The sequence below is a fragment of the Sander lucioperca genome, chromosome 17 (genome assembly GCF_008315115.2).
Source record: "Sander lucioperca isolate FBNREF2018 chromosome 17, SLUC_FBN_1.2, whole genome shotgun sequence".
In the NCBI taxonomy this organism is placed as follows: Eukaryota; Metazoa; Chordata; class Actinopteri; order Perciformes; family Percidae; genus Sander; species Sander lucioperca.
Genome location: NC_050189.1, coordinates 8746320 through 8763528, shown reverse-complemented (window position 1 = coordinate 8763528; position 17209 = coordinate 8746320). Strand labels below are relative to the sequence as shown.

The 17209-nt window shown below is 41.8% G+C and overlaps 1 protein-coding gene and 1 long non-coding RNA gene across 4 annotated transcripts in view; both read right to left on the bottom strand.

Moving 5' to 3' along the window:
* nhsl2 (NHS-like 2) overlaps window positions 1-17209 on the bottom strand; it is a 147063-nt gene that overhangs the window by 72406 nt on the left and 57448 nt on the right. Inside the window, exon 1 of one of the 3 annotated variants that reach the window (XM_031304355.2) lies at window positions 9554-9909. The exons of the other annotated variants lie outside the window; for them this stretch is intronic. Within the exon in view, the coding sequence (XP_031160215.1) occupies window positions 9554-9632 (79 nt within the window). The 5' untranslated portion in view covers window positions 9633-9909. Of the gene's footprint in view, window positions 1-9553; window positions 9910-17209 lie in introns of those variants that run through there. 3 annotated transcript variants of the gene reach the window in all.
* LOC118493662 overlaps window positions 15088-17209 on the bottom strand; it is an 11414-nt gene continuing 9292 nt past the window's right edge. Inside the window, exon 3 of the long non-coding RNA XR_004895605.1 lies at window positions 15088-15097. This is a non-coding gene — a long non-coding RNA (uncharacterized LOC118493662). The remainder of the gene's footprint in view (window positions 15098-17209) is intronic.

Sequence of the window (17209 nt, the reverse complement as noted above, 5' to 3'; positions counted from 1 at the left end):
GCCAACATAACGATAATAGTTTAGGGTACAAAAATAATTTGTCCCTCCAACTAATAATGTTTTTATAACAACTAATATCAAGTTTTCGTAACAACTATGCTAAGTCTTTACAACTAATGAACAATTTTTTTGTAACTAATTTAACTACTAATATCAACTGGCAACTTGCAATTACAGTATAATAGTCAGAACAACACAATGTTTCAAGTCCCCTGGACAAATTTGTTTTGTTTTTTTGACACAACATGAAATGATGTATTGGCACAAAATAAAAAAACCCACATACTATCCTTTGTATTGAAATAATGTACAACAATATCTTCATTCAAATGTTTTCTGCCCCCTTTCCTTTCCTCCATTATGTCTATTGTCAGCCTGGCTCTTTTCCTTCCTCTCCTCAACAGTTACTTCCTGTAAACACTGGAGGTGACGAAAGTGACCCACGGCACTCACACATTGGGTTTATGCATGCATATGTGAGCATGGGTGTGTGTGAGTGTGTGTGACACAATGAAAGAATGTACACAACAAAAGCTATACAGCAGACAGCAGTGAGAGTGAGATTGCCGTGCAGAAAAAAGGACCAGATAAAGGAAGAATTAAAGCAACACAGGTAGTGACAGGTGTTATTAATACCTAATATCTGGAGGCCACGGTAGCCTAAGTGCTGGAGAAGCCGGCCAGGGATTGTGAGGCCGCTGAGTTTGCAGATCTCCACCACGGAGAGAGGAAATGATTAATGCTGTCTCCGTCTTTAAATACAACAGCTGAGGTTCCTCTCAGCAAGGCACTAAACTCCCGGCAGCACCGGAGAAACTGCTCAGTCACCATTAAGACTGCAGCTGAACTCGGTGGCTCCCACGAAACTGCATTTGAAGCACAACAGTGCAGAAAAGTAACAGTTGTGGAGGAAAGAAGGGTTCTGCACAGAAAGTTCAAAACGTCTCACCTGCTCTCATGCATTTTTGAGATCTTTGAGACAATAGAGAGACGCAGAAGGTGTTTTAACAGCAGGCACAAAAGCGAATTGTCCATCGTTGCTATGAAACCAGAAGAAAGTAATGGATTACATGTTTGGCCATACATCCGTCGCTCTTCCTGTACACACGGTAGAGACAACGGGTGATTGCTGATTCGATTTTTTAAGGCATTTTGTGAGCCAAACATTTGTTTGCAGTGATGGGAATTGTTGTTGCTGTTTTGCCAATGTGCATGTAACCCTCTGAGCTTTATAACTGTGACTCAGCAACAATGAACATTTATCAAGTTTCAAGTTTCTCTTATTTTTCACAAGCACAAACCTCTCCAAACATGTATTTCCACTAACCAGTGAGAAGGTACTGGTTCAGTGAGAAAAGTTTGACCACACAGAGGAAACAAGATGACTGCAGGCGTCATTGAACTTGAGACCTTTATGTAATGAGACAGTTTCACCTTTCAATCCACAGAGACAGCCATTCCTGAACCTTGAAATCATCGGTTTAAAAGGCTTTTAGTGCAGTTTTACTCTGTCAGTAAACTCTTAGTCTCACGTTGCCAGACCTTCCTCCACAGCGCTGCAGAGGAAGGTCTGGTTAGTACACAGCATTCTGGGATGGGAGAAAAACGTGCTCTGGTTTATTGGCATTTCTTTAAACCAATCACAATCGTCATGGGCGGCGCTTAGCGTCAGTAGGTGGATCACTGACTTCCTGTCTGACAGGAAGCAGCATGTGAAGCTAGGGGAACCACCATCTGGTACGCTGCTGCCACTGCCAAGGACAAGGGCAGACTGCAGCGTGTCATTCGGTCTGCAGAGAAGGTGATTGGCTGCAATCTGCCGCCACTCCAGGACCTATACGCCACCAGGACTCTGAAGCGTGCTGCAAAGATTCTGACTGACCCCTCCCACCCCGGGCACAAACTCTTTGAGCCACTCCCCTCTGGCAGGAGGCTGAGGTCCATCAGGACCAAAACCACACGCCACATGAACAGTTCTTTCTCCGCCACTAGCCTTACCAACAAGGCCCAGAACCCACCCTGACTCTCTCCACACCCCACCTCTGGCTCTACATGCCACTGTACCTACTCTGCTGTAGCGTTCCTTTTTATTAGTTTAACTTATTTCATTATTTTATTTTACATTCTATTTTTATCTTTATTAATACATATTGTGTGTATATGTTTATACTTATATTGTTTATATTCATTTTATCCTTATATTTAGAGAATGTGTGACATGCACCAACAACACCATGACAAATTCCTTGTATGTGTAAAAAACATACTTTTCTGATTCTGATTCTGAAAGAGCCCTGATGTCTCTGTAAAATAGCCTCGGGAAGGAACTTGTTTTGGTGGAACATGTGTACGTTCAAAGGTTGTTTTAGTCGTACAACAGAAAACTCAGATTGGACAGATAGTCTAGCTAGCTGTCTGGATTTACCCTGCAGAGATCTGAGGAGCAGTAAATTATAGTTATAGTAGTATAAATCGACCGGATTTTAAAATCCCAACACAAATAAAACGGAAGGTACCGGACATCCGGCCTAAACTCTTAAAGCTAATTCATCACAAAGCACATTCATTCTGGTCCTAATCTTCATACAACTGCTTTTATTTCTGTGTTGGGGCTTATATTAGGATCAAGTAGCTGAAAGAGCTTGATATTATACATGTTACCATGTCTTGAAAGTTACAGCACCAGTCTTCTCATGATCCTTGTTTCGAGTCATTTTTCAGAAAATGTATTCGAAGCATGCTCTGATGTGGTTATAATGAATTTTTGTGTGAGTCTGAGATGCTGTTTTATACATTCTTTTAAATATTCTGTACACAAAGTTACTTTTTCCTCAGTTTTTCTCATGTGCTCTTTTCTTTTCCCTCAACACGTTACATCACAAAATAAAAATGTAACTTAACTTCCTGAGTTAAAATGCAAAGCAACGCTTCAGTTCCATCTTAAAGCAGCATCTGCTCCTAATTGTCTCCATCTTCTTTTGTTGCAACACACCATTAATTTTGATGAGGTAGAAGAGAGATATGAGGTAATAAACGTCTGCAATACCACAAAATCTGCATTGTAGAGAAGACAAACAGGACAGAAACAAGTCTGAGATAAGTACAAGGAGTTTCAAGATCAGTAGATCAACAGCAACGCTACAAACATACACAATACCTTATAGAATATGATGCATTGCTGTAGATTAAACTAGCCAACAGCGTATAAAGGGGTTAAAATGAGCACAACCTTAAACATCTACAGCAGGAAAATGCAACATACACACTAATGCAGCAGGAATATTAATCCAGAAACATATACAGATATACAGATAGAACAGGAAACACACTGACAGGGAACATTTTACTGCACTACGTTTAAAACTTTAATTAGATTTTACAATTACCTAAGGGTTTTTTTTACAATTACTTAAGTTAGTAAGGTTTTGAAAGCAGTACTTTTACTTGCAGTATTTCCACAGTGTAGTATTTGTACTTTTAAGCAAAGGATCTAAATCCTTTCTCTTCCACCGCTGACTTTTACTAATCATGACCTGTCTCCTTACTGAGCCGCTTCCAAAATGTATGCATTTGTGCATAAAACTACAAATCTAAAAATGAGAATGCTTGGCTGTTGCCTGGCACAGACACACTGTGAAATAAGGATTACCTGCATTTACAAATGTACCTTTGTGTCTCTGTGACATTACAGTTTGGTCTCGCAAAACTTGAGAGCCGTAAGAGTCAGTGACACGCCCGACGCGCTGCAAACAGATCAGTAGGCGACACACACTCTGTTGGTGATGAATGGACAAACCAGTGAATGCACACACACACACAAACACACACAAACACACACACACACACACACACACACACACAGCTTGTTGGCCACTAGCAGAGTGCAAAATGGCATTTAATTGACCTGCTTTGGGACCTGTACGGTTGCCATGGCAGCAGCAGCCTCGGCCACACAATCCCAGGCCCTGTTTCCTGTCTCCTCCCCTACTTCTTCTTCTTCTTCTTCTTCTTTTCTCCTCTGCTTTCTTTGTCTCTCTTTCAGCATCTTCCACCTCTCTCTCGCACATTGAATCTCTCTTGCCTCGCTGCTGCTCTTCTCACGTCTCGTATCTTTTCCTCAGATCTCTCAATCGCTCTAAACCCTCCTCCTCCTCCTCCTCCTCCTCCTCCTCCTCGTCCTCCTCGCCTCCATCTAATTATCTCAACACACACCTCTTCTCTTTTCCCTCGCTCTCTTTCTCTCTCTTGCTGCAAGGGTGCTGGCTGTGCTGAAAATGACATCATCGATCTGAAACTATATGAATGAACATGTTCGGTGTGTGTGTGTGTGTGTGTGTGTGTGTGTGTGTTTGTTTGTGTGTGTAACTATTAGCACTGAGAGTGAATGGAAAAAGAAGAAGAAGAAGAAGAAGTAGAAGAAAGGTATCGACAAAAGATTGTATTTTTGAACATAGTATGGAACTGGTGTTATCAGGTGATCACTAGGACAACGGTTGCGTAGCAGCAGAAGAGCACAGAGATAGAGGCATCATATAGAAAAACCTACAGTCACTCTGTGTGCACATGTGAGTGTACATATAATTATATGCCAAAAATAAGTCGAAACAGAAGGAGAGAGGAGAGGAGGGAGTGAAAGAGTGGGAAAATGATGGTAAGATGAGAGGAAAGATAAAAAGGGAAGAAAGATGACATCATGTCATCAGACTACATGACATGATGATGATGATGATGATGATGATGATGATGGTCATTAAAATGTCAGATAAGGTCTGACATGCCCCCCCACACAGTTACTAGTAGCCATACGTATGTGCAGACGGGTTTTAGTCGTGAGTCTACACAGAGTTTTATACATGTGGCGCCTTGTCTGTGTTAAAGGTTTGACATCAAAGGTCATTGTTGAACTTGGAAAAAGTAGTTTTACAAAACCTTAGGCGTAGATTTCTCGGGGTGGGGGGGGGAAGAGATGCAGGGAAAATTCCCCCCCCCCAATATTTAGAAGAGGTAGATTTGTCCCGCCTTAAAAAATATGAAAGACAACCCTAAAAGGCGTAAAGAAAATAACTGTTCAGGGGGCTGAAAACATGTATATATCCTTCTTATTTTAAGATAAATTTTTGGGCATTTTTAGCCCTTTATTTGTATAGGACAGCTGAAGATGTGAAAGGGGTGAGAGAGGGGGAATGACATGCATCAAACGACCGCATGTTGGAGTCAAACCCACGGGCGCTGTGTCGAGGAGAAAACCTCTATATATGGGCGTGCGCTCTACCAGGTGAGCTACCCAGGCACCCATATATATCATTCTTAATAGGGTTGGGTATCGTTTGTTTTTTTTCCGATACCGGTGCTAAAGCGGTACTTTTAAAACGGTGCCGGTGCCTAAACGGTGCCTGAACCGATACTTTTTAAGAAAGTTAGGGTACTAAACAACAGTAAGAACAACTTGTTTATTACTACGGCCATATGGTCAAAATTAAATGATTTAATAGTAATGTAATAACTATAACTTATAATAAACAATAACTTATTTCACCAGTAAATTGCTGTTGAATGACAAAAACAACCACCAGATGGGAAAAGGGTATTTTACAATAACTTTGAATGCACCGCGAGGCTGTAGGTTACCAGTTTCAGTGAACGCACCGTCTGTGTTTTTCCGACGTCGGCATCTGCTGCGCTGCAGAGCAGACTGGTGCGTCCCGGTGTTGAAATACAGTCACACTTTACACTGTTTAACGTTATCTGTCAGCATTTTAACCGTGTTTAATCCAGCTGCTAGCTAAAGGTAGGCTAACGTTACCTGCTGTTGAGTGTAGTGTAAAGTCAGGCACCGAAATAAGGCACCGAAATTTTCGTTCTTATTCGGTCTCGTTACTACCGTTTAGGTCGGAACCGGTGCCCTATTGGCACCGCGTTTCGGTACCCAACCCTAATTCTTACCCGTAAATATGTTTCCCAATGGGGCGACCTCTAGCTCACCCAGTAAGAGCGTTCGCCCCATGTTGGCTGAGTCCTGCAGTGGCGCAGGGTTTCGAGGCCGACCTGCTGCCCTTTGCTGTGTGTCTTCCCCCATCTGTCTCCCCCTTTCATGTCTATCCACTTTCAAAATAAAAGGAAAAGCCCCAAAAAGTAATCTTAAAAAAAATATATGTTTCCCAATGATTTCAGACACCCCTATAGTGGACCGTACCATTTTAAACCTTGCAGCGCACATCTCTTTTCTTTCTCATGTATGATGTTTTGAATACGCAGAAAGTTTAACAATACAGGAGAATAATTAAAGACATTGCACCATAAACTGATGCAGAAAAGGCACAAATTGTTGCATAAAAATTAACCAGAATGCTGGAAATGAAGTGTTTGACACTCAAAATGTTCTGGGGGGTCAACCCCCAGACTCAGTGGTTCCAATGGTGCGTTCCAATATTGAAACAAAACCTAGCTTGGACAAAATAATTCCAACTTGGTTAAGATTCTGGAATCGTGGTTAAAAGAAACCAACGTGGACGCGAGGTGAACAAGGATCTCTTTAGTACATCCAACCATCCACCCTAACCCCCTCCCTATGATGTTTTGCTGCATCATAAAAACATCTTGATACTTCTGTCACTGAGACAATAATCATCATTCACAAAGGCCACAAAAGGTCCGTGCAGGTAAAACCATCAGCGTGGTTCCTTTTAAGTGTTCGACTAAATGACCGACGCTTCTGTTTTTCTCCTTCATTCATGAAAAATTCCTCCTTCCAGCCATTTAGCATCAATTACACCTCTTGTCCCCGACAATATCGTCATGGTACCAGTAATCACAGTAAATGACACTGATGATCTGATCTGGAACATAATGCAGCACCTGCTGACAGTAATGTGACCATCACCACCACCATAGATGTGCTACGGACGCTGATTGAAGGCAAGGTCAAATGTATCGGGGAAAGAAGCGTCTTGTGCTGATTATTGCACCACGGCAGGTGTGAGCGGGCTGCTTGGCTGTCGGTTTGTGTTAAAGCTTACAAACATACGTACTGCACTGCACGCACACGCACACGCACACACTGTTCTCCTGGGGATATGCACATAGTGTGTGTGGACAGAGAAAGCGAGTGAGCATATGGGTGTGTTTACTCTCAGTTGGCAGTGTGTGCACTGTGCAGCTCTGCAGCATGACATGAACACTTTGCATGTGTGTATTTAATCCATTCTCTTCCTCCTCTTCCTCCTCTTCCTACCCCATCATGCCTGCCTGTCAGTCGTTCATCTCCCGCCTCTCCAAAATAAATCACTCATCCACCTATATTTCCCTCTGATTTTCTCTCTTCCTTTACTCCTCCTCCTCTCTCGTTTTGCTTCATCCTCTTCCTCACCTCCCGCTGTCCCCTCTCCAACTCCCTCGTCTCCCTCCCCTCCTCTTCCTCCTCTCCTGCTTTATCGAGGAAGCGAGTAAGAGGGGCCGATATACAAGGGCTGTCATCTCCGCTTCTCTCTCGTTTCCCTTCCTCTGTCTCCAAATCTCTCTATTTCTGTACCTCGCTCGCCCTCAGAGATAATTAAAGAGCCCACTAGTAATCCCATCCAGCCGTGCAGCCGAGCAATTGCACACTGTAACACACACAAACACACACATGCACGGGAACACACACATGCACGGGACTGCAGCATGTGGCAGTGGTGTGTAAAATGTGTGAAACATAAAACCTTAGTATTTGCACACTCAGCAGCAGCAAGTAAACCGAAAGCTACAGTTGTTGAGGACGCACACAGAAACACACACACACACACACACACACACACACACACACACACTACAGTCTCTCAGCCCAGTTACACGCCAAGAGGCAAAAGACCAATTGACCTAGTTCATTCAAACCTGGCAACCCAGACGAAGGAAAAAAATGACTGGACGAGAAGATGGATGGAGGCATGCGTAAAGATGAGACTCCTGGGAGAAAATGGATGAAAGAGAGTGTTGGACCATTGGATGGACAGATGGGTTGATGGAAGAGTGAAAAGAGGAATGAAAGGATGAATTTCAGACACCACATTTTTGATGGAGGGGTGAGGAAACTGAAAGATCAATGGACAGAATAATGGATTGGATGGCAAAATAATAATGAATATAGTGGATGCAGGAAAAGAGGAATGGATGAATGGGTTATTGAAGGGTTGAAAAGATGGATGCATGGACGTGAGTCACCATAATATGAGGCTTTTTGGATGGAGGGATGCAGAAACTGGGGGAAATGGATGAAAGGAAGCATTGGATCATTGGATGAAAAATGATTAATAGATATATAGATGATCGATCTGCAGACAGACAGACAGATAGATAGATAGATAGACGAAGAAGTATGGACATGAGACACCTGAGTAACACATCTTGGATAGATGGATGGATGGATGGAGAAATTGAGAGATAAATGGACGTAAGAATGGACTGGAGGGAAAACAATAAAGACCAATAGTTAGATACAGTAGATAGGTAAGACATGCATGTGTGACTCAGTAGTAGCAGTGTGAGTAAGAGGGATGGAAGAAAGATGAATGGATGAAGGATGCCGAAACTTGGAGGAAAATCAGACGAAAAGAAGCATTGAAATATTGTATGGAAAACCAGCGATAGAAAGCTCAATGGATAGATAGATGGGTTGCAATTTAATTCAGGGGAATTGTTGGGTGTTGAGTGTGGTCTAGACCTACTCTATCTGTGAAGTGTCCTGAGATAATGTCTGTTATGATTTGACACTATAAATAAAACTGAATTGAATTGAAAAGAAGAGTGTGAGACACCTGAATGTGAGACATGTTGATGATGAATGGACGCAACAATGGGTGCAAAAGCAATACTAGATATAGATCAATACAGACAGATGAATACATTAAGGATTGCCAAGTTAGGTGTGCATGTGTGTGTACAATGGATGGAGGAAAGGATGCATGGATGAATGGATGGATGACTGTATGTAAAAAGAAGGATACATTGATGTGAGACACCTGAATATAAGACATTTTGGATGCAGGAATTGGGAGAGAAATGACAAAAGCAATACTAAATTAGATGGATACTGTGTAGATCAATAGACAGACAGATGAATACATTGAGGCTTACCAAGTTGCATATGTGTATACGATGGATAGAGGAAAAGATGTATGGATGGCATAACAACATAGACAGATAAATAGATATATAGATGGGTGAATGAATGTGTGCTCACCAGCATGTGTGTGTAAAATGAATGAAAGCAACGACGCATAGTTTGAAAGGACGTGAGACAATTTAAATAAAAGACTAGAGAAGATTTTGGATTAAAGGTGCAGAAAACGAAAGATAAATGAACGCATGAATGAAACGTGCATGTGTGTGTCACATAAATGGATAGAGGGGTGAAAAGAGGCCCCCCTCTGGATGTGAGGCACCTGAATATGATGCATTTTGAATGGAAAGACGCATTGAATGGAAAACTAATGCTACACAGATACATGGAGGGCTGAAACGACAGACGGACAGATGGAGGAAATGCAATAAAAATCAGATATATAGAAAGATAAAGTACCTGTTGCCGATTTGGGTCTGTGTCTTCCTTTGGGCCGTCGTTGGGAATTGCCCATACTATTCTTCCTGTCCCAAAACATCACCACCTCATTCCACCAACACACACACACACACACTGACTGACTGACAGCGAGGGAGAGAGGCTGACGAGGTGTGTGTGTGTGTGTGTGTGTGTGTGTGTGTGTGTGTGTGTGTGTGTGTCTGTCTTGTGTGTTAAAGCATGTGCAAGACAAACCGAGAAGTGTGTGTGTGTGGTTGTGTGTGTGTGTGTGTGTGAGAGGGAGCGTCACAGCATCACCAAAGCCGTCTGTATCCCTGAGTGTGTGACTGCCTGTCTATATGTGTGTGTGTGTGTGTGTGTGTGTGTGTGTGTGTGTGTGTGTGTGTGTGTGTGTGTGTGTGTGTGTGAAGCTCGGCATGTGATTGCGGCTGAAGGAGAGAGGGAGAGTGACAGAAGACGAGAAAGGAGTGTGTGTCGCAAGCTACGTTTGTGTGTGTGTGTGTGTATGAGAGAGAGAGAAAGAGAGCTCGCCTGAGTGCACCGTGCTACGTGAGCTGTTGACAAAGCAGGCTGTGTGTGCATGTGCGAGTGTGTGAGAGATAGATGAAGAAAGTATGTGTGAGCAACCTCCACACATTTCAATGAAAGGTTTGGCTGTTACCGATAAGCATGTGCGTATATTTGTGTGTGTGTGTGTGTGTGTGTGTGTGTGTGTGTGTGTGTGTGTGTGTGTGTGTGTGAGAGATAGGGAGAGAGAGAGTGAAAGAGAGAGCATTCGTTGTGTTGATCTAGCATCCAGCCAGTCGCATCAAGCCGCTGCTGTTCAATTCATAAAGAGAAGGCAGAAAGCAGCCAATCAGAAGAGCAAGAGAGGGACTTCGAGTTATGACGAGAGAGAGAGAGAGAGAGAGAGAGAGAGAGAGAGAAAGAGAGAGAGATAATGGGGGTTGGAGTGAAGGAGGTAGAGCGAGAAATAAGAAAAAAGGGGAGGGGTTGGCCCAGAGAAAGAGCAATAGATTGGCTCTCTATCAGCTTTGTGACTAGAAAACAGAGAGGACTATATGACCGAAAGTATGTGGACACCTCCGTCCACATACTATCATCCAGGTACTTTTGGGAGGATGAGCTTGACCCCTTAGTTCCAATTAAGAGACTGAATGAATGAATGAAGTTCATGGGCTGACAAGACACCCTAAATTTATACAAGCCAGATCTACATTTTCAAACAATACAAAAATGAAGATTTAGGCCTATAAATGACAAAAACATCTACGTCATCTACCCATCTAATGTAAATGTTTTGGGGCACATTTATGACTGTTGGCATACAGAGTGTTTTACTTTTTTAGCTCCATTATATTGAAGATTGTCATATTATAAATGCTTGGTATTTATGCCTTCCTATTGCACATGGGCAATGTGATTGGTTGCAGACTTACAGCCACTGGCAAAAAAACAATTTGCCTGATGAAGGCACCAAAACTTCGCAAATAAATGTATTTTTGCAAGTTAGACAGTGTGCAGGAGTTTCAGTGTTGGACCTCACTAATGCTCTTGTGGCTAAATGGGAGAAAATCCCTACAGCCAGGTTCCAAAATCTGATGGAAAGCTCTCCTTGCAGAGGCTGTTACAGCTGCACATTAATAACCATGGTTTTTGGGAAGGAGATATGGGTGTAATATTTGGGTGTCCACAAACTTTTGGCCATGTAATTAACTGCAGAAAGAGACAAACAAGATTGCAGGAAAAAGACTGCATAAAGGTGGAACAAGAAAGAGGTAAAAAAAAAAAAAGAGAGAAGCTTATACGAAGGGACAGAGAGATGAATAAATGAAGACGGTGAAACCGGGTGGGTTCAGACGGAGGGAGAGAAATTGAAAGTGAAGTAGTAAGCGACACAGCGAATGAGATTGAGAGGGTGAAAGGGTGAGACAGAGAGAGAGAAATGGGGAGAATACAGAATAAGGAGAGGAGTGTAATTGTGGATAGAGTGCATAAAGACATCAGGGTACCTTCCAGCTCATCTGTCTGCCATTTCTCTTTTTATCCTTCAATCCTTCCCCTCTTCCCTCCCTTTATCAAGTAAACCACAAGTCACACACGCACGCACGCACGCACGCACGCACACACACACACACACACACACACACACACTTGTTTCATGCATTACTGATGCAAGTTCACAATGTAAATCCAGCCACATCAGGTAGATTTACATTTGAGAAGAAGCTCTTTACAATTACTGATCATGTTACTAAATTGTATGCACCTTGGTGGCGACTCTTGGCCTTTATTTTTTTCTAATATGCTTCTTAAAATAAAATTAAAGTTCATGGCAACATGCACCCACATTACTGTAATCATTGCTGCTGTAGAAGTTATGTTGTTGTGATGGACAGCCATTCAGTGATTGTAAGGCTATATATATAGGCCTATAAATTCTAATTCTTTCCTCAACCTAACCATGCACGCACACAGAAAACAGGTCGCTGGTAAACATCAACTAAACCTGACCAAACACACACACACACACACACACACACACACACACACACACACACACACACACACACACACACACACACACAGTAAGTCAGGAGGAAGAACAGACAGTAAAGAGCACTGGAGGCCATTCTTGTCCTCTCTCGTCTCCCCTCCTGTCTGTCTTCTTCTTTCACATCACCTCTAAGTCCATCATACTCTTTGGACTGTATGGTGAAGTACTTTTACTGTACTTAAGTAAAATTTTGAGTCATTCGTGTCCCATTTAAAAAATAAAAGTAAACGGTGAGTTTTTATTTTAATTTTCAGGAACAGACCGGAGCTACGTCACGTTCAGTGTCACATGTGTAACTGGAAGTTAAGTAACGTCATATTTGAACCCAAACCACAATCTTTTTCTACACTTAACTAAGTAGCTTTGGTGCCTAAACATAACCAAACTGCTAGCCCTTTAAAACGTTAACGACGTGTTTAAAACTGCAAGCGATATGTTCTCTGGTTTCGATATTATTAGATTTCCTGTGAGTTGTATCAGAGGGTAGGAATAAACTACCTATTTTGTCGTATGGTTTGGAGGACTTGTTGACATTTAGAAAGTTCTATTGTATTAAAAAATTAGCAATATCTACTTTGAAGGGGTACCTGAGTTCATCTGACAGGGCTGTGGGGGAACCACTGCATTACAAGATAGATCTGTTGTTTGCTCATTGTGATTATGGTAGGATAGTTTTAATATATCAAGTCACAGTGATATTCAATATGCTTTAATCTAAATATTACATGTTACATGCACAAGACAGAGCTCTCTCTCTCTGTCTCTCTCTCTCTGTCTTTATATTGATCCAATGAGAGTGAAGCTGCTGCCATCACAGATCTGCTCTATCCTTCCTCCTCTTCCAGCTTTGTTACCACTCCTCCTCCTCCTCCTCCTCCTCCTCCTCCTCCTCCTCCTCCTCCTCCTCCCTGCTGCATCACATCCTCATAAGCAGCTGATAGAAAAAGGTGCTGAATGTACGGATGAGATGTGCGCTAAAATATCAACAGTCTAGAAGAAGACATTACACCCACACAACTATATTTAGTGCTGGCATGAAAATCTAGCAAATTATGGTCTGGTTCTGAAGATAAGATATAGCATTATTTATCCCATGGGAAATTCTTATTGGGAGTTATTTTAAGACTACCACTATTCCATTTCTAGGGACAACAATCTATATTTCTTCTCAAATATTGCCTTATTAATCATTCGAAAATGTGTATACAGTACTTGGAAAGTGACAAGTTTCACCACACACCAAACCCCCTAAAACTTATACTTAGTTTAGACATAATAATATCTCTTATCTCTCTACAAATGAAGTGTTCTTTAGGTTCACTTCAGGTGAGTGGACACAGAGATGCTACATGCAGAATATGATGCTTTGTTACAGTTATTTAAGCTGAGACAAGCTTAATAATATAATTCAATATTAATATGCTTTTCATAGCAAGCCTTGCATAATCTGTTTCAATCACAGTAAGAGTTAAGTAGGTTTTTCTTTCCGCAACGATGTCATCATGACATGATAACACACCTGAATGAAACCTTGTCTGACTGCAATTTTGATATGGCGGCCTCTACATATCACATTTCTCTGGTAACACGCCGATACGATAACCGAAAATGAGGAAATGAAGATCAGCACAATGACTTCCTTCCAGAGAAATGGACTTAGTGGTTTCGTTTGGATGTTTACTCGTACACCTCTGCAGAGAAAAATGACTTCACAGCTCATCTCCTCTCTTCTCCCCAGACACATCTTAGTAGATTGTTCTTCTTTTGATTAGGGCCATTATGGCTTCTTTTTTATTTTTACTTGTAGGACAGATGATGTCTGTTTCTCTGTCTGTCTACTCCCACTCTTTAAAGCTGAGGCCCGACTGGAAAAGTTCACTCAGTACTTTTAAACCCTCAAGGGCTGCAACTGTTTTTATTGATTCATCCGCTGACTATCTCCTTAATTAATCAATGAATCATTTAGTCTATAAGATGTTAAGCTAATAAAACCAGAGAAAGCAGTAGATCCTCAGAGAATGTTTTGATTTTGATTGAAAACATTGACAAACATGACAAACAATGAATTAAAATTGCTATCAACTAATTTCTGGTCAATAGATAAAATGTTTTTATTGATTATTCATTTCAGTGTACATTGTACAGTGTACATTCAACCTTGAAAAATATGACGTGAGCATCTGAAAATGCAGGATACTGGAGGAACTTGATGTAAAACAAGACCAGAGAGGAGGCCATGCTAGCAGCTTTGCTAACATGTTCACAATAACAATGTTTAAATGCAGATTTCTAGCAGGTATAATGTTAACCATGTTCACCATCTTATTGTTTGAGTGTTTTCAAGCGAACATTCGCTAAATAGCAAACACAAAGTACATCTGAGGCTGGTGGGAATGCCATTAGCTTATTTGGTCATACATTTGGACCTGGTGATGGAGCGAGATCAAAAGTTAGGGGAGCAGCAAAGTTATTACAATTAATCTTGGGGTGGAAATATAAATGTCTGCACCAAATTTCATAGCAATCCATTAAAAGTTGTCATGACGTTTTACTCAAAACTGCAAAAGTGTGTGAGAGGATTGGTGTCCAAGATCTATGCGAAACTGATGCAAGTATCCATAGGAGAACTCCCAATAGCAAGGAAATGGGAGCGATAGCTGAGCCCTGAGGGGAACACAATTAATTGGGAGACAGTTTGAGATATTTTCCACTGTTCCAAGAACCCAAATCACCAGTATATTCACTTCAACATATGCCATAGGACATATGGGACTCCTCAGAAGAGATACATCTCTAAAGTCATTCCTACTCCCTATTGCACGTTCTGCCAACCTGAACAAACTGGAACTTTCCTGCACATGGTCTGGGAGTGTGAACAGGTACATGAGTTCTGGAATAAAACAACATCAACAATATCTGATGTGATAGGATGTTGAATTCCTACTGACCCGATTGTTTTGTTACTTAATGACGACTCTAAATTACATCTGCTTGGGAGACAGAAGAAAATTTGGCTAGCCAACTCAACCGCAACCAAGAAAATGATAGCTCAGCGCTGGCTCCCCCCCCCCCCCCCTTTTTTGTTCTAGTTCAATTTGTGTTTATCTGTTCTGTATTTTCAATGATAAAAAAACAATAAAAAAATGTATCTTAAAAAAATGCTCCCTGGCGTATGAGAAACATATTTGCACAGTGAAATCTGCTGGGATTCCCTATTACAAATATCCCTAAACCATCACTAATCCGGGTTCATCCCTGGGCCTCCCACAAAAATCGCTATTATAGCTTTCGCCCATATTTGATCGCCCGCCGCTTATGTAACTGGTGTTGAGGCCCAGCAGGGGTTGAGGTTGGGGTTGGGGTTGCGGGGAGGACGGAGCGCTGTTAGAGCATGAGCTGTTCCCTTTCTTGCTGATTTACTGTTTTGCCAGCAATTTTTGCAGAACATCTCGTTAAGTTGATGGCATCGACTGCATCGACTTCACACAAGCGGCTCCGTCTTGTCACCCATCACAGTGAATAACAGGGACTTTGCTCTCTTTCTCCCGCCTTTCAGGCTCTGTCTTATGCTGACAGCTCGTTCTATCACACGCTCTGCTCTTCTGTCTTTGAACCACTTAGTCTTCTCTGTAGTATACTTTACTCGTTTTCCTTCTGTACCAACCTTTTATCACAGTCCTTTTCTTTGTCTGTCCCAGGAAAAGGCCAGACAAGGTGAGAAAATGTGACATTCCCACTCTCTTTCTCCGTCTCTCGCCCTCTTTCTCATGTCACATTCACACGAGAATGACCAGAAGATCTTTCTGTTCTGACACAGGTTCACCTAAGGACGATCAGACATCTCTTTCTCTTTTGCTGCCCAAATCTCACCAGAGCACCCATAATATTTTCTGTCCTCTTATCTCATTGTCGTGGCCCGGCCTTGAACTAACAGGCAAACAATGCCAAGCCAAACCTTCTCATAACAAGCAAGCGGTTGCTTTGGGAGAAACGAGGGATTACAAAGATCTCCCTCCTTTTCTTTCTCTTTAACAACTCTATTCATTTGCCTCTCTCTTGGCCCGTTCAATAGGTATTCCCTCTTCAAAGAGCCGCTACGAGGAAAGAAAATGTTTTACAATTCCTGTTTGTCCAGTTCAAACAAATGAAAGGTAGGCCCATTACAACACTTAGTTTTTTTTGTTTCAGCCACACAGAAGCAGAGTTAAGGTGTGAAAACTTGCTTGACCTGCTTTCTTCTTCCAAGGAGCTTAGGAGTACAGACTGATTCTTCCAAGTAAATTAAACATCGTGTCATGTCTCTGATTCACTTTCTGTACGCCAAAATCTCATTATCACCAGAGAAAAATATCTTTTTTTTTCAGTTGAGCTGTTACAATGTTGAAAATCTCACTGACGTGTTGAGGTTATTTAAAGACAGGCAAAAGTAGAAAATAGACCCCTTGCTGAGTTTATAAAATATGTGAAAGCTGTGAATTTTCTTCATGCTGTAGGCTACACGATAAGGAAACAGCTCATGCCAGCAGTGAGAGGTAACTGAATTTTGTTGACTTCATCCTCTCAGAAATCACCCGAAAAGACAGCCATGAACTACTTTTCTTCTTCTTAGCAGCTGGTTGGGACACAGAAGTGGTTCAGTCAAACTTAGTTAATCCAGCTTTCAATGGATTTGAATGTTGTGCCTGATTTTCACTGAAACTTGAGTGGGTCAGTTAACGGAGATGGAACCAACTACTGATTACAGCCTCATCAGGTCACACCAGAAAGTGGCACAGCGAACTTCTTCTGTGCGTCCTGCTGCTAGAAGCATGGTGATGTAGGTTAGTTGGTGAACTGTAGCTGTTAACATGCTGATGGTGCAACAAAGTCCTCTGTTTTGGACTCTCTAGATCTATGTTCTCTCAAAGATGAGGCCAATTTGCTACAGTATTGGTCAAGTCCATTAATTTGTATGTTTAAGTTAACCAAAGTTGACTTGTGGATTTACTTTCCTCCCAAAAGTAAATTGATACCAAAACCCTTTAAATGCTGGTGTGGCTTTTTAGTTGCAGTGTTTAAACATGAAAACTTTTGGCTTCTTCAGGCTGCATGTTGCTGAA